This window comes from Ovis canadensis, chromosome 16, assembly GCF_042477335.2.
Source record: "Ovis canadensis isolate MfBH-ARS-UI-01 breed Bighorn chromosome 16, ARS-UI_OviCan_v2, whole genome shotgun sequence".
Lineage (NCBI taxonomy): Eukaryota > Metazoa > Chordata > Mammalia > Artiodactyla > Bovidae > Ovis > Ovis canadensis.
In genome coordinates this window covers 23,223,187-23,246,344 of record NC_091260.1, presented here as the reverse complement: position 1 = coordinate 23,246,344, position 23,158 = coordinate 23,223,187, and the positions used below count along the sequence as shown (strand labels likewise).

General features: G+C 42.8%; 1 protein-coding gene across 5 annotated transcripts in view; it reads left to right on the top strand.

Annotated features, from left to right (window-relative positions):
• The first annotated feature begins 595 nt into the window (after positions 1-595).
• The window catches only part of OCLN (occludin), a 48,628-nt gene continuing 26,065 nt past the window's right edge, over positions 596-23,158 (top strand). The window contains exons 1-4 of one of the 5 annotated variants that reach the window (XM_069556238.1): positions 596-843; positions 7,818-7,934; positions 10,680-11,358; positions 14,506-14,667. In XM_069556238.1, the coding sequence (XP_069412339.1) occupies positions 7,885-7,934; positions 10,680-11,358; positions 14,506-14,667 (891 nt within the window). In that variant the 5' untranslated portion in view covers positions 596-843; positions 7,818-7,884. Of the gene's footprint in view, positions 844-894; positions 2,134-7,762; positions 7,935-10,679; positions 11,359-14,505; positions 14,668-23,158 lie in introns of those variants that run through there. The other 4 variants (XM_069556240.1, XM_069556237.1, XM_069556239.1 and 1 more) reach the window with 4 other exon arrangements.

Genomic DNA, 23,158 nt, shown 5'->3' with positions numbered 1-23,158 from the left:
TGGAACAGAGACACAGAACTAGGGCTTTTTTTTTTTTAACCCTTAAACCAAAGAAAATATTCAAATCGTTTAAAACCCCTGAATAGCAGACTCTCGGTCCTGTCATAGTTAAACGTGGGGAGGAGGAGTAGAGGGCCCTGAAATGGTAATAATGTAAATCGTAGTATACCCTTAATTTTGATGGCAAACTTACCATCACCAGTATCTACAATACTTCCAACCTCACTGAACCACTCTTGAGTGACAGTCTTTTTAGCGATCCAGAGATTTAGAAGCAGTTCCTAAATTTACGCATGACATGTGAAAATCTCCCACGTCTAGCTGCTTCTTTCCAACAAAAGTTTAATCAAATTTTCGAAGCAGGAAACTTTTGTGTCCGGTCGTGTCTTTCTTGCCGAAGTGCTGAGCACCCTAGAACACTTCAGGAGGCACAGTCTCTCCAGATTTCACTCGCCAAACATTCCGCAGTTGTGCCCGAAGAGCTCCGAGAGCTTTCTAGGGTGGTCCGGGACCACTCTCCCCCAGCCGGGAGCCCAAGCCCCTAGCCCCCGCCACCCCTCTGCTCTCTTTCCCCGCCCACTCGGACCGAAACGCCGCGCTTTTCCTTTAAGGCCGGACGCCGCAGGGTGTGCGGAGAAGGGCCGGTTCTTCCCGCCTCCTTTTGCACCGCTCCCTTCCCCCTCCCATCGGAGTTTCAGGTGAATGGGTCACGGAGGGTGGAGGCCGCCATACCACTCCTCCTCCGTAGCGTCCACCTCCCCCTTTCTGCTTCTTCAGGCGGAGGCGGCGGGACTCCGGGGAGAGCTGGCAGGGACGCCGAGGAGCCCGCGCGGGGAGCCGCAGGTGGGGCTCGCGGGCGCCGGGCCGCGGACTTTCCGCCCCCGCCCCCGGGCCGGGGCTGGTGCGCATGCCCGGGGGGCAGGCGGGCCGTGTGGGCGGGGGGAGGAGGGGAGAGAGGAGGCGGAGGGCTCAGTGTCCGGCGGAGTCCCGCCTGCGCGCAGCCTCTCTGCCAGGCGGCAGGTGCGCTCTCCAGGTGAGCGCACGCCCGGGCTCCCGCCGTGTTTGGTTCGTTGAGAGAAGGTGAGAGCTGGGCGCGGCGCCGGGGGCCCCAAGGCCCCTCCGTGCCCCGTCTAGAAGGGGAGGCGCGGGGAGAGGACGCCCCGCGGTGGTTTCGGTGGCGGTTTCGCTCCAGGCTTTGGACTCGCGGCAGCCGGAGAGGCGCGGGGCGGCGAAGAGAGCCGCGCCCGGCCAGCTCGGAGCCTGCCTCCTGGGTCGAGGGGCTGCTTGGAGCCGCCCATCTATTCCTTCCGCTGGAACTGTTCAAGCCACCACCAGTGTCTAGGCGGCGTGGGCAACTTTTCGCTTTCTTGGGGGCCGGCGGGAGATTGGTGACCAGCCAGAATCCTGCGACCGGCTCTCCAGGCTGCAGCTTTTCTTTTCTTTCTTTTTTTCTGGGGGCGGGGGCGGTGTCCCTGAGGAGAGAGCCTGAGCTTGAGGGCTGAAACTAGGGGGGCCGCTTGCTGGCCCGGGCGGGGCGGCTCGGACTCTGGGAGGAATCCGTTGTTATCTGCCCTCCTCTCACCCCTCTGGGTATTCCAGGCGGAGAAGGGGTGGCCGGGTTTAATCCGTGCAGTATTCCTGGAGCCCTGGGGTGGGCCGGACGGCTTTCAACCCCCTTGGTGGGAGTTGTTATGAGCCCGCGTCGATTTAAGCTGCCGGGGCGGGGATTTAATTTCTAATGAAGCTGTATTTCCAGGGAAGCCACTCATGCTTGGGATTCTCACCCTTGACCTAAAAGGCCGCCGCCAGGTGGGCGGACCTGCCTCGGGCCGTCCCTGCTCACCCAGCTGGGACTCGTACTGCCCGGTGTGCTCCTGGACACCGGCACGTGCTCCTAGCCAGATCGCCGGCCCCGCGCGCCGCCGACACGTTGCCTATGTTGGAGGAATTGTGCGGGGCAGGTGGGAGGAGGGGTCAAGATGCCCCTTGCAGTTGGGAGAGCAGCCCCGAGCCCCTCGTCTCGTATCCCAAGTGAAGCGACAGAGTCGGGGGAGAGGAGCGGCATCCTGGAGCTGGCCGGGCAAAGTGCCCGCCTGGCAAATGACCCGGGACGGGGAGGAGGCAGCCTTTCAGGTTAGTGTGTGGCCCTCACGCACAACAGGTGTATTATTGAGGTCCCGGGAAAAGAGAAACCCTTCCCCATTAAGGGACTGGTCCCTTTTTTGTGATTGAAAACTACTTCTTCCCAGATGGAGGTAGATTTCTCAAACTTTTTATGTATTCCCTAGTGTAGCCCTGTTTCTTTTGCACTATACACATTTAATATTTTCTCTTCCTGGTATTTTAAAATAGGCATTTTTAAAGGTGGCGCCACAGTAATTGGTATCTCTGCAGACAAAGGAGCAGCACTGTTCTTTTTTGTCGTTTTGCATTTATTTGGTTACTGGGCACCTCTTTTGTTAGAGTGTGGAGGCGAGGAGAGGGAGATTTCCACAACTTCTAGGAAATTTAGGAAAGTGATGAGCATTGCCTCCTGTATGTAAGGTACTGTAATAAAAGCCTTTTGTACTTTATGTCGTTTAATCATCCCAGCATCTCTAAAAGCTAGGTCTTATTAGAACTCCGTTTTAAAAGTGAGTAAACACCAGGGAAAGTAAATATATATATATTTAAATATTTATTTATTTGGCTGCACTGGCTCTTAGTTGTGGCAGGCATCTAGTTCCCTGCCCAGTGATGGAGCCCAGGGAGGGTTAGCCCCTGGACCACCAGGGAGCTTCTGGGACGGTGTATTATTAAAGGGACAGTTCTTGATATTCCAGTGGAGAACCAGATTTGGGGAGTTTTTCTGGAATTCTCTACTTTTGACTAGACCCTATGGCCTCACGTAAGTGTTCCCCATCTTGCTTGATGTAAAAGTAAAACATTCTTTTCTTCTAAAGATAATGCTGTAATTTCTTATGTTTCAAAATGATGGAAGATTGCTTTCAGCCATATGAAGTAACTGATCCTATGTCCTTCACCTTCCCAAGGAGAGACCTCCCAGATGAAAGTTTTCTTTAGCTGCATTTCAAGGCTTAAGTGATTAGAATATTTATTGGACTTTTTCATCCACATTACTATTTATAGAACTAGTGGTAAAAATACCTTGGTCACACCTTTTTAAAAAATTTGCCCCCAGGGTTGCAGCTGTTCTGTAATTTAGTGCTTTCCAATCTTGAATGTGGTGTGAATCACATTGAGGATCTTATAAAAATACAGATTCTGATTCATAGGTCAAAAGTGATGCCTGGAATTCTGCTTTTCTAGCACGTCGCTGGGTGATGCCTGTACAGTTTTCTCTCCCTTTCCCTCACACTGTAAGCGCTTAACTACTTTTGTGGAACTTAACTTGAAGGATTATATTTCCTGGGTGTTAGTTATGTGAAGAACTTCAAGGCATTCACTGGTGGATTGAAATCCCTACTCTAATATGGGATATTGTTTTCTAAATCAAATATTGATTGCACATCTCTGTACCAGGGACTGGATCCATGGATCAGGAATAAGAGTGAAGATCAAGACAGACATTTAAGTGCTTGGGAAGGTGGTATTCCTTTTGGACTGGAGAAGATTGTAGTTTTTAAAAAAGAAAAAAAATAATTAAAGGGGAAATTTGCTCTGAAAATAAATTGGTGGTTGGGGTGAGTTACTGGGAGGACATCTCTGAGGAGGTGAAATTTGAGCTAAGAACTGATCGGGAAATGCCTGCTATGTAGAAATCTGGGTGTTCTAAACAAGAAACCCTCAAGATCAAGGCCCTCCTTGAGTTGACACTTTTATTCTAGGCAGTGATTTTCAAAATGTGTGGTGTGGTTAAAAAATCATCTAGAGAGCTTATTTAAAATGTAGTTTCTGACACAGCTAATCGATTTCAAAATCTAATTTCAAAATTTTAGGTCCTTTACTAATGATATGCCTATAACCTAAATAGAATCATTTAATATCAACTTTAAAAACACCTTAAAGGCAAATTCATGAAAGGAATGTGATCGAAAAGGAACAGACTGCCCTTAAATACAGCGTTTGTTTATTTTTACTTATTGACAGTTTGCTTTAAATAATAATTTTGAAGCACAGCATTTTCAGGTCTTTTTATCTTAGCTCAGTAATCTACTGAGATTATTTTGGCCAGTAAACATTTTAAAAGAGAGAACTTTTAATTTTTTTACCATCAGCTGGCTTTAAGTTTAACATACTCAGTAAGGGTCAGCTCCAAATTGGCCCTGACTCCATCCAGTGCAGCTGTTTGCCAGAGCCTGTGGCTTTTCACTTCTCGTTTTACTTGTTCCTTCGCTCAACATACACCTACTGTCCAGATACTGTTAGTGTTGCTGTGCTGGGCATTGGGCAGCATTCTTGGACCTCTTTTGCCTATTGTCATGGCCTTAGAACTTGGTCATAGGCTGCCTTGCAAGAGCCCTTAGAAGTCAGTCCTGTGGCCCAGTGTCTAGCCGCTCCACCTCGCCAAATACCAAACAAGCTTTGCAGACACAGCATGAGGTCAAATTGTTATTTGTTGTTTTGGGAGGGTGTGTGGAGAAACTTCCTAACATTGAAATGAAATCTGACCCTCTGGAGGTTTTTTTTTTTTTTTTTTCCTTAAGGAACTCTTTCTAGGGCTACAAAGACAGCTCTTCAGCTCTTTGAAGGCTGCCATAGTAGTCCTAATGTTGAGTACTCCAGGCCAAACATTTCCTGTTTTTCCAGTCATTTGTCTTAAAACATGGTTTTTCTAGATCTTTAACAATCCTAGTCTACCTCCTGAAGAGGTACCCAGTTGGAACATGATGTTCAAATTTCAGGGTTCTGCAGGGGTTTGTTTCTTTTTAATAACTGTATCATACCTAGATCTAAAGCACTAACTCTGTAAATAATGCCTGAGATTGGAATAACTTGTTAGCTTTGTTGAAATTCTGATCAAGGAAATGTACTTGTTTCCTGCACCGAGTCTTAGTTGCTGCATGTGGGATCTAGTTCCCTGACCAGAGAAATAACCCCAGCCAGCCCTCTGCTTTGGGCGTACAGAGTCCTAACCACTGGACTGCCAGGGGTGAAAGTGAAAGTGGCTCAGTTGTGTCCAACTCTTTGTGACCCCGTGGACATTGCAGGTGGATTCTTTACCGTCTGAGCCACCAGGGAAGCCCAGACTACCAGGGAAGACCCAAGGAAATGCACTTTTAAAAATGAATAGTTACTCAGCCAGATTTCCCTTATCTAGTACTCATACCATTTTTTTAAATTGAGTTTTATATTTTTAAAATGATTTATTCCTGCCACCAATGTTTGAAAATGAATATAGTACACATAAGTGCCTAAACACTTAAATTTCTCACTTTCAGAATAATCATCTTGCTGAAAATGCTTTTTGCTCATCTTCTTTAATACATTATCTTATCTACTACTCCATCCCAAAGAGGATTATCTCCCTCTTTGACTCAGGAAGTTAGTGATGCTCACAGAAGAGAAGAAGGATTTGTCCCCTCAGATTGTGAGCTTTTTGAAACCACTTGGTTTGTTTTAGTCCATCATTCCAGTCTTACCGAGACCTTGATCGATGTTGATGTACTTGTAGCCAATGAGTTACTTATCCTTTCCAGTGTCTTGTCAACTGCAAATTTGGATACACTTGTCCATGTTGTCTGGGGTCATGACTAGAGACCTCCCTCCAGGTGGACATAAGTGGTGCATTCATTCATCCCAATTAGGCTCTCTTATTTAGCCCAGTAGGAATCTGCCCACCCACCCTCTGTACTAGAGGATGTGTCCTAGAGTCTCAGGATTCTCTCTGCATTCCCCTCATCTACCAGTCTGGTAACCTTCTCAGAAAAGAAAATGAAGTTAATGTGCCATGACTTGTTCTTAATGAACTTTCTGAAAGTATTCACTCCACAATTTGAAATCTCTGTTCTTAGGGAGACATGACACCTGAAGCTTAAAACTGTAGCCTGAGTCTGGATTTAGAATTTTCAAAAGCTACCATTGAGGTTGGAATTTTTGGCATAATCTTGAATGAGGGGTACCTGCCTATAGAAGAGATGATTCCTCTAAGATCAGTGTGTTAGTGTTTGATGTTCAGCTTCAGAAATAGGGTGCCATATTTAATAGTATTTAAATACAGTTTTCCTTAGTTCTTTTTCTAAGCATCAATTAGGAGGACAGTAAATCTGGACTTTTTCTCTTTCATAGCACTGTGATATTTTGGGTTAAATTGCTTGTCTGTGTGTGTGTGTGTGTTTGGGTGCTAGTTACAGAGCCATATACACTTAAGATTTGTGTATTTTTCTCTATGTTCTACGTCAATAAAGCAGTTTTTAGAAATGAAAGAATGTGAAGAAGTTGTCTTCTCTCACTGTGTTTGGAAAATTATGCTGCTCATGTTGGTGTTACTAACTTTTAATATACTTCCATCTTTGAGGTTTTACCGAAATACATTTGGGCAATATTTTATTGAGAAATTTGTGATTGACTGTTCTTAAGGGTGTGGAGGATACTTGCTGTTGATTTTAAATTGATTTGCTATTCTTAACAATGTAACATATGATTACACAACCCTTTTGCTTGAGAAAGAAAAAATATTAAAGACTTTACTCAGGTTATAGATCTTGCTCACGTCCTTCCTCCCGTCCGCCCCCAAGCCTCTGATTCTTTCTTGCCACGTCTTCCCTGTTCTCTCCAAACTGCGCTTAGTCACGTAGTCCCAAATAGTGACTGTTGCAGCTGGTGATTTCTTGGTGCGTTACCTTCTCATACTTAACTTCCACAGGTGCCTGTGGCGCTATGTAGGTACTTAATAAACATGTGATTGTTGATTAGGTGAAATTGCCTCTTAGATGTTCAGGGATTTTTGCTTTGAGGGATTTTAAATTATTCTGCTTTTCTCTTAGTGAACAGGACTCTAATACAGTGTATGTTTGATGTTTTTTCTTTTTTGAAAATTATATTCCATTTTGAAGACTAGGAAAAGGAGATAAGCAGAAAATGTCCACAATCCTAGATTCTTAGATGCTTTTGTAACCCTTTTAAATGACAGAAGCAGCATACTTTTAAACCAGACTATGCTTTAGTTAACATTGAAGGGCTAGAATATGCTAGACACAACTGTATTTGCATTTTCATATGCATTCTCATCTTCTATGAACTTCGAAAAGTAATGAGATAGAATAAATATCTTTTAAGAAATTTATGTTAATACATCTTTGTGTTCTTCAATGACTTTTTTAAAAATACCATTTTTACCTATTACTATCAACAGCTTTGTGAAATTTTCATTGCTGCAACTTATAATTTCAACTTTAAACTATATTCGTATGCCAGTGATGTGCAGAGCATAATGTTAGGTGCTCTGAGGACTACCAGGCCAAATGATTCCTTGAGGTTGTTGTTCAGTTACTAAGTCCTGTCTGACTCTTTGTGACCCCATGGACTGTAGTCTACCAGGCTTCTCTGACCATGGGATTTTCCAGGAAAGAATGCTGGAGTGGGCTGCCATGTCCTCGTCTAGGGAATCTTCCGACCTGGGGATCAAACCTGTGTCTCTTGGATTGGCAGGCAGATTCTTTACCGCTGAGCCACCAGGGAAGCCCAAATGATTCCTACCCTCAATGATTTCTTATAGCTCTAAGAATTCATGGTCTGATGTGCAAAGATGACAGTGGGAAGGACGAGAGAAATAACCATGGAGTGAGACCTCGTTTCAGATTGCTGTCATTCGTTTTCTTAGTGATGCAAGGAAGTCGAGCACAGGATAAAGCCGTTTCCCTACTTCTGTTGCTTAGATTGACTCATCTCAGGAGGCTCCCGGCAGTGCTCATCCTGAAGATCAAGTGAGCACCGACCCCAGCCATGTCATCCAGGCCTTTTGAAAGTCCACCTCCTTATAGACCTGATGAATTGTAAGTAAATATGTAATTCTTTCTTTTTTCTTTTTTTTAAGGCCTTGCTTGTGAGATTTTATTAATAGTTTCCCAACCAGGAATTGAACTCGGGCCCTTGGCAGGAAGTGAGAACACAGTCCTAACTGCTGAACAACCAGGGAGTTCCTCCTTTTTCTTCTTTAAAAGTGTATTACATGTTAAAAAAAAAAAAAAGTGTGTAATTGAAACTTTCATCTGTTATGTGTTTGCTTTAAAAATAAAATGACGTGCATTTGTAAAATCAAATTAAACCAAAGGGTATTCAGTGAAGCGTGAGTTCCCCTCTTACCTTCAGCTTCCAAGATGACAGTTTTTTTCTGCAGTGGGAGCTTTTGTCACTTGTTTTTTCTTTGTTGCTACAATATAGTCTGAGCTTATATTTGTGTGTATATTTGTCTTTAAAAAATGGTATGAAGCTTCCTTAGCAATGCCTTGTTTATCCATTTTTGTCTGTGCTGGGCCTTCACTGCTGAGGGCCTTTCTCTGGTGGCAGCAAGCAAGGGCTGCTCTCTGGTTGTGGCGAGCAGGCTTCTCACTGTGGTGGTCTCTCTCGTTGCGGAGTGCGGACTCTAGGGTGTGCGGGGTTCAGTAGTTGAGGCACGTGGGCTCAGTAGCTGGGGTCCCAGGCTCTAGAGCCACAGGTGCAGTAGTTGCGGTGCACAGGCGTAGTTGCCGCGTGCCGTGTAGGATCGTCCCAGATCAGGGATTTTTTTGCCCATGCCTCCTGCATTGGGAGGTGGATTCTTTACCACTGAGCCACCAGGGAAGTCCTTCAGTGTCTTATTTAGATGACTGTTGGCGATAGTCAGTTTTTCAAATAGCATGTGTATTGAGATATAATTCACCCACTGTACAGTCCATTGGTTTTAGGGTATCCCTTCACCACACTCGGTTTTAGCACATTTTCATCATCCCCTTCCCAAAGAAACCCCTCTCTCCAGTAGTACTGTCTGGTTGCCCCAATACTAGGCGACCACCAAGCCCACTTTGTTTCTGGATATGTCCATTCTGGACATTTCATATAAATGGAGTCTTACAGTGTTTGGTCTTTTGTGACTGAATTCTTTCAGTTGGTATGTTTTCCATGTCCTCATAATCTTTATTTTTTTTAATTATTCTGCTCCTGGGTATATAGCCTAAAAAAAGTGCCTTTGTGTACCAGGATATAAGTAGGAGATTAGATTGTGTTAGAGCTGTGCTGTTCATGACAGCCCTAAATGGAAACAAGCTGAATACCCAAGTAGAACGTGGTGCAGAATTTTCTCCCTTCACACATTCAGTGTTCTCCAGTTTCTCCATTCCCATTTCATTCTCATATAGTCAAGTAATTCATCTAATTCTCATGGTTAGCAGCCTCCAGTAGGAAGATATCTCCTTTGGCATGAGGAAGGTAGTTTGTGGAAATAAGGGCAAAAACAAAAGGGGCTTTAGTCATTTTAGGAATTGAATTTTACCTCCCCAGGGCCCACAGTTTTTAGATTCAGTTGTCCACACATTAGTGTGTCTATTACAAGCTGTGTGTTCATGGTTAAATTAATGGAGTTTACAGGGTATTTTTATAAAAAAAAGATCCAAGATCTCATTAGCCATCATCTTAATGAGCCCTCATTAACGTTTCATCTACTTTGTAGGTCTTGCCTTAACTGGCAGTAGCTCATGTAGTGATTTGTTTAATGTCTTACTGCCTTGCCAATGAGGAGAAGGGCAGTAAGACATTAAACTCGGTGAGGGGCCTGGACTGAGGCTTTCCTGTCTGTTGTGTTTCCAGTGCCTGGCACAGAGCCCAAGATGTGTCGGCCTGGTGGCTCCAGTAAATAGCTGCTAAGATGAACAAGTGAATAAATATGCTTTCTTAAGTAAGAGAGCTAGGCAGCCAGAAATCGCACCGGTGTAGGCCAGTGCAGGCGTCATGTCTAGAGGAATTGGTCTCCATTCGCACAGGAAAAGGATTGATGCCCTTGTTCTCAGCTGCCTAGGTCCTATCCCCAGCGATTTCGATTTAACTGGTCTGGAGTGCTCTGTCTGGGGATTTTACACATTCCCTGGGTGATTCTAATATTCCGTAGAACTTGAGAACCTCTGCTCCATAGAAACTAAGCAGTCATTCTCAATGTAGCATCAGCAGCATCCGGAAACTTCTACTCCGGACCTGCAGACTGAGCAACTCTGGGGATGAGGGCCAGCAGACCCTCCAGGGGATGCTGATGTGTCTACACAGATACCTTTACTGTTCAGTGGGTGTCTGAGTCTGCTGGGGATATCTGTAGTAAAGTATCATAGACTGGGTGGCAACAGAAATTTATTCTTGCAGTTCAGAGGCTGGGAGTCCAAGATAAGTGCTGGAGGAGGCCCTCTTCCAGATTGCAGACTGCCAACTTCTTGAATCCTCACATTGTAGAAGGGGTGAGCAGGCTCTCTAGGGCCCTTTTTATAAGGGCACTAATCCCATTCATGAGAGCTCCACCCTCATGACCTATTTACTTCCCAAAGACCCCACCTTCTAATACCATTACATTGAGGATTAATGTAATTATGGTAATGTTAGGATTTTGATACTTGATTTGGGAAGGGCGGGGAGACACAAATTGCCCCATTGCAGTGGGGCAGTACAAAGAATAGTTTCCTTTGCCAGTGGTTTGTTTAAATTATTGCAGGTACTTTTATATGTTCTTTCTGCTTACCATTAAAAAGTGTAACTTAAAATTGTTTTCGTGTGCATTTCAGCAAACCTAATCACTATGCACCAAGCAATGACATATATAGTGGAGAGATGCACGTTCGACCAATGCTGTCCCAGCCAGCATATTCTTTCTACCCGGAAGATGAAATTCTCCACTTCTACAAATGGACCTCTCCTCCCGGAGTAATTCGGATCCTGTCTATGCTTGTTATCGTGATGTGCATTGCCATTTTTGCCTGTGTTGCCTCCACTCTTGCCTGGGACAGAGGCTATGGAACCTTAATGGGAGGCAGCATTAACTACCCTTTCGGAGGAAGTGCCTTTGGTAGCTACGGAAGTGGCTATGGCTATGGTTATGGCTACGGTTATGGCTATGGAACAGGCTATACGGATCCAAGAGCGGCAAAGGGATTCCTGCTGGCCATGGCTGCCTTTTGTTTCATTGCTGCATTGGTGATATTTGTTACCAGCGTTGTAAGGTCAGGCATATCTAGAACAAGAAGGTATTATTTGACTGTGATAATAGTGAGCGCCATCCTGGGCATTATGATGTTTATTGCCACAATTGTCTATATAATGGGAGTCAACCCAACAGCCCAGGCCTCTGGGTCTCTCTACAGTTCACAGATATATACCCTCTGCAACCAGTTTTATACACCTGCAGCTACTGGACTCTACGTGGATCAATATTTATATCACTACTGTGTGGTGGATCCCCAGGAGGTAGGAGTAGTTTTGTTTCCCCTCCCCTCTTTCCTTGGGTCAGAGGTTCTCACCTTGGGATGCTTAATAGATTCGCTTGGGAATGTTTAAAAAAATAGTGATGTCATGGCCCCACTGGTATTTAAATCAAAATCTGAGCGAAGGGCAGTGTGTCCTTATTAAGGTATAGTTAACATACCATCTAATTCTTCCACTTCAAGTACAGTTCATTTGTTTTGAGTATATTCACAGAGTTGTGCAGCTGTCACCGCAGTTCATCTTAGAACATTTTCCCTACCCTATAAAGAGACCCCATCCTCATTAGCACGCACTCCTCGTTTCCCTAACCGTCCCCAGATCCCGAAACCGCTAATCCTCTGCTAGAGATTTGCCTGTTCTGGATATTTCATATACGCAGAATCATACAGGATGTGTTTTCTTTTTTTTTATGACTGGCTTCTTTCACTCAGCGATAATGTTTTAAGGTTCATCCATATTATAGTATATACCAGTGCCTCATTCCTTTTCGTTGCTGAATGCTATCCCACTGTGTGCATATACCACATTTTCTTTAGTTGGCTGATAGGCATTTGGCTGTATTTTGGCTATTATGAATAATGCTCTGAACTTTTGTGTGAAACCTGTTTTAATGTGGCTTGAGTTTAGTATATACTTAAGGGCGGAATTGATGGGTCTTATGGAGACTCTTCATTTAAACTTTTGAGAAACTATCACATTCTTCTCCAAAGAGGTTGCATGATTACACATTTACCAGAAATGTATGAAGATTCCAGTTTCTCCACAGCCTCAGCAGCATTGTTTTTCTGTTTGATTCTAACCATGCTAATCCTCCCAGCATCAGGATCTTTTCCAGTGAGTTAGTTCTTTGGGCACCTGATGCGAAGAACTAACTCATTGGAAGAGACCCTGATGCTGAGAAAGATTGAAGGCAGGAGGAGAAGGGGCCAACAGAGGATGAGATGGTTGGATGGCATCACCAACCTGATGGACATGAGTTTGAGCTGGGAGTTGGTGATGGACAGGGAAGCCTGGCATGCTGCGGTCCATGGGGTTGCAAAGAGACACAACTGAGCAGCTGAACTGAACTGATGCTAATGAGTGTGAAGTGATACTGGTTTTGATTTGCGTTTCCTTGATAACTAATGATATTTTCTTGGGCTTATTGGCCATTAGTATATCTTCTTTGGAGAAATGGTAATTCAGAATCTTTGTCCGTTTTTTAGTGGGGGTATTTGGATTTTTATTATTGAGTTGTGAGAAATTGTATTTATTTGGTTACAAGTCCGTTATAATTTTTTCTCTCCATTTTATATCTAGATGATGCTCTTTGCACAAAAGTTTTTCATTTTGATGAGATCTAATTTTTCTTTGTTGCTTGTGCTTTTGGTGTTGTCTCAAAACACTTTGCCTAATTCAAGGTCGCAAAGATTTACTATGATGTTTTCTTCCAAGAGTTTTATAATTTGAGTTAACGTGGGTCACATCGTAAGGAAGGGGTCCAGCATTTCTTGCATGTGGATATCCAGTTGTCTTAGTATTATTTATTGAAATAACTCTCCATTGAGTTATTTTCATGCCTTTGTCAAAAATGAGTTGACCATAAATGTGATGATTTATTTCTAGACTCTCAACTTGTTTCCATTAACCTGTGTTTCTGTTCTTAAGTCAGTACCACACTCCTTGATTGCTACAGCTTTATCATCAATTTTGAAACTGGGAAGTGGTGGTCCTCCAAATTTGTTCTTATTTTTCATGATTTTGTGGTTTAGATTCTAGGTCTCTTGTATTTTCATATATGTTTTAGGATCACCCTGCCAATTTCTGCAAAAAAAAGCCAGCTAGGATTTTGAAAGATTGCTTTGAATTTGTAGATCAACGCAGTTCTTCAGAATCTTAGCTGGGAGAAGAATTGTCCTCTTTATAATGTCTTCTGCTTTGTGAACATAGGGTGTCTTTCCATTTACTTGGATCTTCTTTAATTTCTTTTAAAACTGTTTGCTAATTTTTGTTGTGTAAGTCAGTATTTCAAAAAGCTGTTAGGTGATTCAAATGTACAGGTGTGGTTGTGAAGCCTGCCTTCTATAACCGTGCGTCATTCTAATTAAAGTGTTTCTAAGTTACTAACCTTTTTTGCTTTGTTTTCTCCTTACACTGACCCAGGAGTTTTTGTGCTTTACCTGAATGAGTCACTTCTGGGGGTTAGACCGCCTCCAATAACTACCATTATTTTGAAGACAGAAATGTAGGTTTCAGAATATTTGTTGTTGACATTTGGTAAATAGGGCTGAGAGTTGGTACTCTGTCTTACCATACTGTCATCCTTCTTAGTCCTCTGACTACCTGAAGCCTCTATTCTTTGAAAACGGCTATGACTGTTGGACAGACCAGCTACAAAGAGAGCTTCCTCTTAGCAGACATTCGGGCCAGAGTTCTGGTACCTGCCCAACTCTTAAGTGCCTCCAGGCCAGTGTACCATGTAACATACCTGTCAGACACTAGAATGGTCAGGGGTAGGGTTTCCTTGTCACAGGTCCTTCTAGTAAGTACACAAAAGACACCTAAAAGAGAAGAAACTAACAGACTAAATGAATTATCAGCCCATTTTCTTTAATTTATAGCTTGGTTAGATTATGTCTGCATAATTTATGATAAGGCAGATTCTCTTTGGACTGAAGTTTATATTCAGTGTAAAAAGTTGAGCCAAGTATGTGTTACAAACAAGACTATATAAGCATGATTGGATATTTGAAACAACTTCTGTGAATAACATTTTTCAAAACCCTTTAGAAGTATGCCGGGGATTGAGTTAATTATTGGCCGTTATCCTTTATTTATGAAAATATGGCCCCTAGTTCTCAGACTTTAGAACTAGTTTTCTATAATTCTAAAACAGGGATCATTATTCCAAGGATTGACTCATGGTTGAGGTGTGTGTATGTCTCTGTGTGTGGACGTGTGTCTTTGTGTGTTTTGGTAGCCTTAACCCCTGTGGCTTGGGCTAGGTTTTGCAGTCTTACGATGTAACCATTTATATCAGTTTTAGAGCAGTTAAGCTAGTTAGTGGGCCCTTAGGTATTTGTAGAGTTGGATTGGAATAAAGTAAACAATTAAAAGCTAAATATCTCAATATCTTTCATCTTTTTTTAGGCCATTGCCATTGTACTGGGGTTCATGGTTATTGTGGCTTTTGCTCTAATGATTTTCTTTGCTGTGAAAACTCGAAGAAAGATGAACCGATATGACAAGTCAAATATTCTGTGGGACAAGGAACGTATTTATGATGAGCAGCCTCCCAATGTGGAAGAGTGGGTAAGTGTTTTATGAAAGTCAGTAAATATCCAGTTTTGCTTTTTTTTTCCCCTAAAAATACCCCAGATCTGCCTTTAAATTTGATCTAGTGTGCTTTGTGAAACTTTATTCTTAGAATTATTGTCTTTGTATATTGCAAAAGTTGAGGCCTCAGGTTTTACTTTGAACATTAATAAAGTGGGGTGAGTGGACGTGGATTTACTCCGAGGTAAAAAGCCAGATTTCTGTCTCTGAGAAGTGGATCTAGGCCCTGAGCAGAAATGGCTTTTAAAGGAATCACGAGGGACAAAAAAACGTACGTGGCTTTGAAGAACAAAAGCAACTCCTCTCCCCTTCGCTTTTATTTTCCTGCTGATGGTTTTGGAGGGAAGCACTGTCTTGGATCAAGATCCGCAAGGGTGTTTTTAGGGTGGTGGCAGCTGGGAGATCTTTAAACCTTTTACATGGAGAACAGCCTGGTGACTCACAAGCACTAACATAGATATATGAAATACTTCAGTGAAGGCAGAGATTAGGGCAGGTTCTTTTTTTTTTTTTTGGCGTATACTTTTAATGCTACCAGTAGGTGGCTTCCTAAATGATGTGAAAATGTAGAAAGTCCCTCTTACCAAAAATACCTCCCAAATGCGTTACTGATGAGATGAACTGGGACTTTGCTGCAGTGCTACAGTGCTTGCACCTGGACACACCTCTCCTGGAGCAACAAAATAGGAATTATCTGGGACTGAAAATAACTGCATGCATGCCCAGTTGGGGCAGATTCTGGACAGTGGATACAAAGAGACCAAAAAACCCAACTGCTGTTCTTAAAGAGCCTGGAGCAAAAGCAGAGGGTCGGGAGCAAAAGCAGAGGGTCGGGAGCAAAAGCGGGGTATTGCACAGGCCCCTGCATGCACAGCACCACCTAAGCGGTGGGCAAACCACCTCGGCAACCCCTGTGACCCGACCCTGGGATACACCCTACCCTCACTCCCTTTGAAGACTAAGCCCACCACCCCCTCAAGAATCAGGCAAGCAGGGGAACCAGTTGTTTGTTCTTGCTCCCCCTCCTGTCGCAGGGGCCCCAGTAAAGTCTTGCCTGAATTTCTTGTCTGGTCTGTGATCTTTCTTTTTCCTCAGTTAAGAAGGCCCAGACCGCTGGTCGGTAACACTGATAGCTAACTAACCTGTTTTGGGGGATGTTCCAAGCTTTGTTTCTTGGAAGTGCTGTGTTATGGTGTTCTTGAGAGAGCAGCCTCAGAAACTGCCTTCCTCGATTTCTTTGAGCAGATTGGTTTCTTGCCATGAAGTTTAGTCGAGACTCCTGGATTCTGGTTCCAGGATAGGTTGGTTTTGGCCAGTGGGAGCAGAGCGGAGTGGGTTGAGGGTGCATCCTGCTGGTCAGGTCGGGGGTGGAGATATTGATAATCTGGAAGGCTCCTAGCTCTTGCATGTTGTGCACCTGATATTTGAAGAAATTTAGATGAAATTTTCCTAGTGGAGGTACTAAGACAAAGCAGTCAGGAAAATCAAAAGGTATGGTCTGTGGATGCATGTGTTCCTGGCCTCTCTTGGAAGCCTGCTGCTTGTTTTTCTCATTTTTACCCCCATGACATGTAAGGGTGTTGGCGATTGTTTCCTTTTGACCTTTAGCTCCAGGCAAAGCCACCTGTAGAGGGAACAGGACAGCCTGTTGTGAACTGTGAAGTCAAGGTTTCGCTGGGAGTTTCTGGGTGTGTCAGTTTTCACTGGCTGTTGGATTTGTTTACTTAAGGTTTCGAGAGCCTAAAAAGTGACTCAGGAGAGACCAGGGCCAGAGATATTACAGTCCCAGGGAACTTTGACTTCTCATCTGACTTTACTGTCGTGAAAGTTTAATCAGTTCTGGGTGCTTTTGATAATTTGACAGAAGATAGCCATAGTAACTTAGGGAGGCAGTAATGATGGTAAAGTGAAGGGACTTTTAATTTTTAAAAAGGCAGTATTGCTTCCTCACTGAATCTCTAGAAATTAGATAGCTAGCCTATAGATTGTTTCGGGTGAACTTCATAGCTTGTCTATAGTAATAAATGTTTCATCATGTGAAAGTAGATAAGCATCTGTTGAATAGCAGATGTGAGACTTTGAACACACTGATGTTTCATGCGAAACTTAAATCACCTAAATTCCTCCTTTCCTTTCCCCTTGTTTTCCCAACTGAAGTGTCTAAGAAAGGCTGTTTGAAATAAGATCTTGGTTTAAGCTACAGGTATTGTGTTTTTCCTTCCATTTTTCTCTCTCCCCTCACCTGCTCAGGTGTGCTTTGCTGAACTCAACCCCTCATTTTCATTTTTGCCTGAGTTTACTTCCACAACCAGATGCAGACAGTTACTCTCTTTTCTACACTCTTATGCAATAATTCTGCTCCAGTGGGTTTCACTCCGATAACATAGCTGCCCAAGTGGAAATGTTCGATGCTGCATCTAAAGTGCCGGACAGTGGAGTGGATTAGTATTTTTTCTTTTTGGTTATTAAAAATTAATATCATAAAAAAGACTTCCACTTGGAATAATGGAAGAGAATCTAAATTAATAACTTGTACTAAGTGAGAATTAAAATTTGAATTCTAATTATGGATAAGTAAGACATATATATATAAGACAGACTTATAGTAAAGTAGTGCTCAAAATTCTCCAAGCCAGGCTTCAGCAGTACGTGAACCGTGAACTTCCTGATGTTCAAGCTGGTTTTAGAAAAGGCAGAGGAACCAGAGATCAAATTGCCAACATCCACTGAATCATTGAAGAAGCAAGAGAGTTCCAGAAAAACATCTATTTCTGCTTTATTGACTATGACAAAGCCTTTGACTGTGTGAATCACAACAAACTGGAAAATTCTGAAAGAGATGGGAATACCCATCTTGAGAGGAATACCTGCCTCTTGAGAAACCTGTATGCAGGTCAGGAAGCAACAGTTAGAACTGGGCATGGAACAACAGACTGGTTCCAAACAGGGAAAGGAGTACGTCAAGGCTATATATTGTCACCCTGCTTATTTAACTTCTATGCAGAGTACATCATGAGAAACGCTAGGCTGGAAGAAGCACAAGCTGGAATCAAGATTGCCGGGAGAAATATCAATAACCTCAGATATGCAGATGACACCACCCTTATGGCGGAAAGTGAAGAGGAACTAAAAAGCCTCTTGATGAAAGTAAAAGAGGAGAGTGGAAAAGTTGGCTTAAAGCTCAACATTCAGAAAACGAAGATCATGGCATTGGGTCCCATCACTTCATGGGAAATAGATGGGGAAACAGTGGAAACAGTGTCAGACTTTATTTTGGGGGCCTCCAAAATCACTGCAGATGGTGATTGCAGCCATGAAATTAAAAGGCACTTACTCCTTGGAAGAAAAGTTATGACCAACCTAGATAGCATATAGAAAAGCAGAGACATTAATTTGTCAACAAAGGTCCGTCTAGTCGAGGCTATGGTGGTCATGTATGGATGTGAGAGTTGGACTGTGAAGAAAGCTGAGCGCTGAAGAATTGATGCTTTTGAACTGTGGTGTTGGAGAAGATTCTTGAGAGTCCCTTGGACTGCAAGGAGATCCAACCAGTCCATCTAGAGGAGATCAGTCCTGGGTGTTCATTGGAAGGACTGATGTTGAAGCTGAAGCTCCAATACTTTGGCCACCTCATGTGAAGAGTTGACTCATTGGAAAAGACTCTGATGCTGGGAGGGATTGGGGGCAGGAGGAGAAGGGGACGACAGAGGATGAGATGGCTGGATGGCATCACTGACTCGATGAACGTGAGTCTGAGTGAACTCCGGGAGTTGGTGAAGGACAGGGAGCCCTGGCGTGCTGTGATTCATGGGGTCGCAAAGAGTCGGACATGACTTGAGCGACTGAACTGAAGACATACATAAGGGCTTCTCAGGTGGTACAGTGGTAAAGAATCCACCTGCCAATGCAGGAGTTGTAAGAGATGTGAGTTTGATCCCTGGATCAGGAAAATCTGCTGGAGAAGGAAATGGCAACCCATTCCAGTATTCTTCCCTGGGAAATACCATGGATAGAAGAGCCTGGCAGGCTATAGTCCATCGGATTGCAAAGAGTCGGACACTGTTGAGCAGAACACAGCATATGGATGCTGCTGCTAAGTCGCTTCAGTTGTGTGCAACTCTGTGCAACCCCACAGACGGCAGCCCACCAGGCTCCCCCATCCCTGGGATTCTCTAGGCAAGAATACTGGAGTGGGTTGCCATTTCCTTCTCCAATGCATGAAAGTGAAAAGTGAAAGTGAAGTCGCTCAGTCGTGTCCGACTCTTAGTGACCCCACAGACTGCAGCCCACCAGGCTCCTCTGCCCATGGGATTTTCCAGGCAAGAGTACTGGAGTGGGGTGCCATTGCCTTCTCCCACTAATTCACTAGTTTGGTATGCAAGAAAATAACAGAGGCTTTGAATAAGTTAAACTGGCTGGTAGCAACCAATCAGTTTTCTTCAGTGATCACTGTTCTTCTACATAAGCAGGATAATTAATTCACAGATAGTCCTTCTGGCCTATCTTCAACTATTCTTACACTACATAATCAATTAGGGACATCCTTTTACAGATAAATGAAGAGAACACAGGTAGCTTTACGTAAGTTGAGTTTGTTAAATCTATTTTTTTTTTTTTTAAATTTTAAAATCTTTAATTCTTACATGCGTTCCCAAACATGAACCCCCCTCCCACCTCCCTCCCCATAATATCTCTCTGGGTCATCCCCATGCACCAGCCCCAAGCATGCTGCATCCTGCGTCAGACATAGACTGGCGATTCAATTCTTACATGATAGTATACATGTTAGACTGTCTGTTAAATCTATTTGTTATGACAGGATTTCTGACACAAAAATTCACTGCATTTTGCAGCATGAATGGTAGTAAATGGTCTTTAAGTTCTTTTTTTTTTTTTTTTAATTTTAAAAATCTTTAATTCTTACATGCATTCCCAAACATGAACCCCCCTCCCACCTCCCTCCCCAAAACATCTCGGTCTTTAAGTTCTTAACAACCAGTGAATTTTTCTAAAGAGACCAAAATGGTGACTTATCAGTTTTTCTTATGCCCCCTAAAAAGTGGCTTTGCTTCAGCAGATACTTGCCAGTTTTTAATTTATCCATGACTTCTCACCCTACCCCACTCCCATATACCTCCTAACTTCAGCTGTCTTGTTTCATCACTTCTCTGGGGTTCAGTGTGCAGCATATATATATATAAAATCCTAATAATGGGTTGTTTGGGGTAGGGGTGGGTATCTTACTAAACTTGTTGAAGGAACAGTTACCTGCTGAATATTTGTTTACTCCTTCTCTATACATTGGGGTATGTCTAGAAATTCATTATTAAATCTTACTGTCTTTCTTAGCTTTTTAAAATCTTTAGGTTAAGAGAGCAAAGCATCAGCTCAACAAGCTGAGCCTTCAGAGTTTTTTAAGCAGGTTTCAACCCATTTGTATTATCTGTGAGAAAACCTGCAACTTTCTAATTTACTGTCTCTCAATCTCCACCACAATAGTTTCCCTGCCTTCGGAATCTTAGGGCTGTTTTTTTTTTTTTTTCCTCCCCTTTCTGGATATCTTGTACTTTGTAAAAATAAACAGGCCATGTTTGCACACTGGATGTTTTGTAGTCAGTTAAGTTTGTACCAACATTGTTGTATTTTAAATGCTTAAAGGCTCTTAGTTAAACTTCTAAATCTTAATTTTTTTCTATTATATCCTTAAACCCCAGATTGTTACTTTTTCTGAATTAAAAAGTATATATATGATTATTTATCTGATTGGTAACTGTGAATAATTTTTCAGATACTGTGAAGTATGAAGAAACTTCTGCCATCTAGAGTTACCTTTTTGGTGTATTTTCTTTAATCCTTTTCCTCTCCTATTGCTTATTCTAATTCAGAAGTATGATTACAGTCCTTATCAGTGTCAAATTCTACCTTTTTAAACTTGCTCTTAGAGGCTTTGTTTTCACATCATTAAATATTCCTCAAAAAAATTTTTTTTAAGATTTTTTTTTAATGTAGACCATGTTTAAAAGTCTTTATTGACTTTGTTACAGTATTGGTTCTGTTTTATGTTTTCATTTTTTGGCCTCGAGGCATGTGGATCTTAGCTCCCTGATCAGGGATCGAACTCCCACCCCTTGCATTGGAAGGTGAAGTCTTAACCGCTGTACTGCCAGGGAAGTCCCCTCCTCAAAAACAGTTTTGATACTGTTAAGAACTTTTACTGAAGTGTAACATATATCCATATACACACAGAATAAAGGACATTGAGTACACTAAGTTTAATTGTATGGCTTGGTGAAGTTTTACACATATAAGCCCATTTGCAATCAGCACCTAAATCAAGATATAGTACATTCCAGAGTCCAGGGTTTCCTCATGCCTCTTGGTCAGTATCCCCTAGGGGGTGATGACTCCTCTTATTTCGCTCATATCAGTTAGATTCGCCTATTCTTAACCTTCACATAAATGAAATTATGTGCTGTGTGCTTTTGTGTCCATTCAACATAATGCTGTGAGACTCATTTATGTTGTTGGATTGGTCGATGTGATATGTTTTTATTTTTGTATGTTTTGACAAGATAAAAGCTTTCTAATTACTCCTTTAAAAAAAAAAATCCATGGCCAGAATTATAATTTTTCAAAAAAAAAAAAAACCCAAACAGAAAACCACAAAACAGGGCAGTCTGCCTCCCATCCTTGTGTTTCCATTTGTCTATTTCCAGGTATCTTTCCCACCCTCTCCCACACTCCTAAGTGCTCTTCTTAGTGTCTTATAATTCCTTTCAGTGCTTTATTTCCTGAAAATAAAATTAAAAAAAATACACTCCCTGCTTTTTTATGCAGAAGTAACGTAGTGATCGCACCATTCTGTCTGCACCTCACCCTTTTGCTTTACAGTGTGTCCTTTTTTAAAAAATAAAATATTTATTTACTCAGCCGTGTTGGGTCTTCGTTGTGCCACGTGGACTCTCCAGTTGTGTGTGAGCTTATTTGCTCTGCAGCGTGTGGGACCTTAGTTCTCTGACCAGGGATCAAACCTGAGTCCCCTGCATTGCACGGCAGATTCTTAACCACTGGACCACTGGGGAATTCCCAACAGGGTCCTTTTTGTGGAATCATTTTGTTTATTTACTCATTTACTTTCGGCTGAGCTGGGTCTTTGTTGCTGCTCTCGGGCTCTCTCTGCTTGCAGCAGGCAGGCTCAGTAGCTGTGGCAGGTGGGCTTAGTTGCTTCACAGCATGTGGCATCTTTCCGGATCAGGGATCAGACCTGTGTCCCCTGCACTGGCAGGAGGATTCTTAATCCCTGGAACATTAGGAAAGTCCTACAGTGTGTCTTGGTGATCTTTCCTCACCACTTGATAGCCTCTTCGTGGTATGGATGTACCATGGTTTATGTAATCATTCTCATTGGTGGGTGCATTTGTTGTTTAATGTTACAGACAATGATAGGATTTTAAAAAAAAAAAGCTTGGTATGCCTTGTAAACATGTTTGTCCATGTATATACTTCTGTAGGCTGACTTTCCTTTAGTATTACCGAGTTAAGGGGTATATATACACACACGTCTGTAATTTTGATAGATAGTGAGAAATTGCCCTTCAAAGGAGATGTACCAGTTTATACAGCTATCAGCAATGTGTGAAATTCTGGTTGTACACACCTTTTGTAGTAAAATTCCACTGGAGAGATGTATTTGACCAGTCTGTATTGTTATGTATTAGGTTTTTTCCAATTTTTGACCAGAATAATTACGTAATAATAAAGTCATTTTCTTACAGTAAGTATGTAGCGTTTTTTGAAAATGGAGAAAATTGATGCTGAGGGTAACTTTGCTATTATATAAACAGAAAGCATTATTATTATTTTTAAATTTATTTTCAACTGGAGGACAACTGTTCCACAGTATTGTGCTGGCTTCTGCCTCACATCAACATGAATCAGCCATAGGCGCACACACGCATCTCCTCCCTCTGGAACCTCCCAGTTCCCACCCGATCCCACCCGTCTAGGGAGTCACAGAGCAGCGTGTGTCTGTGGGCTCCCTGAGTCATGCAGCAAATTCCCACGGGCCATCCATATGTTTCAATGTCAGTCTCTCCATTCATCCCACCTTCTCCTTCCCCCACTATGTGCCTAGGCTCACATAATGTGACAAAACCAGGATTGGAGCCCCAGTTGAGCATTTCCACGCGAAAGTGCTTTCAGGGAAAGCTTTAATGCTTATGTATTCTCTCTCTTTAATTGGACTTGAGTGCACAGAAATGGGTTTTTCCCCATTCTTTGTTCATGACCTTGTTGTCTTTGGTCCATTCATAACCTTCTCGTTGTATTTGTCGATTTGTTTCATCACGAACACCCATCATCCTGCCATACAGCCTACATTACTAGGTCTCAGTTACATTAGCCTGTGTTTTTCACCATCCTCCCCACCTGCTTCTGCCTGCTCCCAGAGGTGACCTGTCCTGGCGGG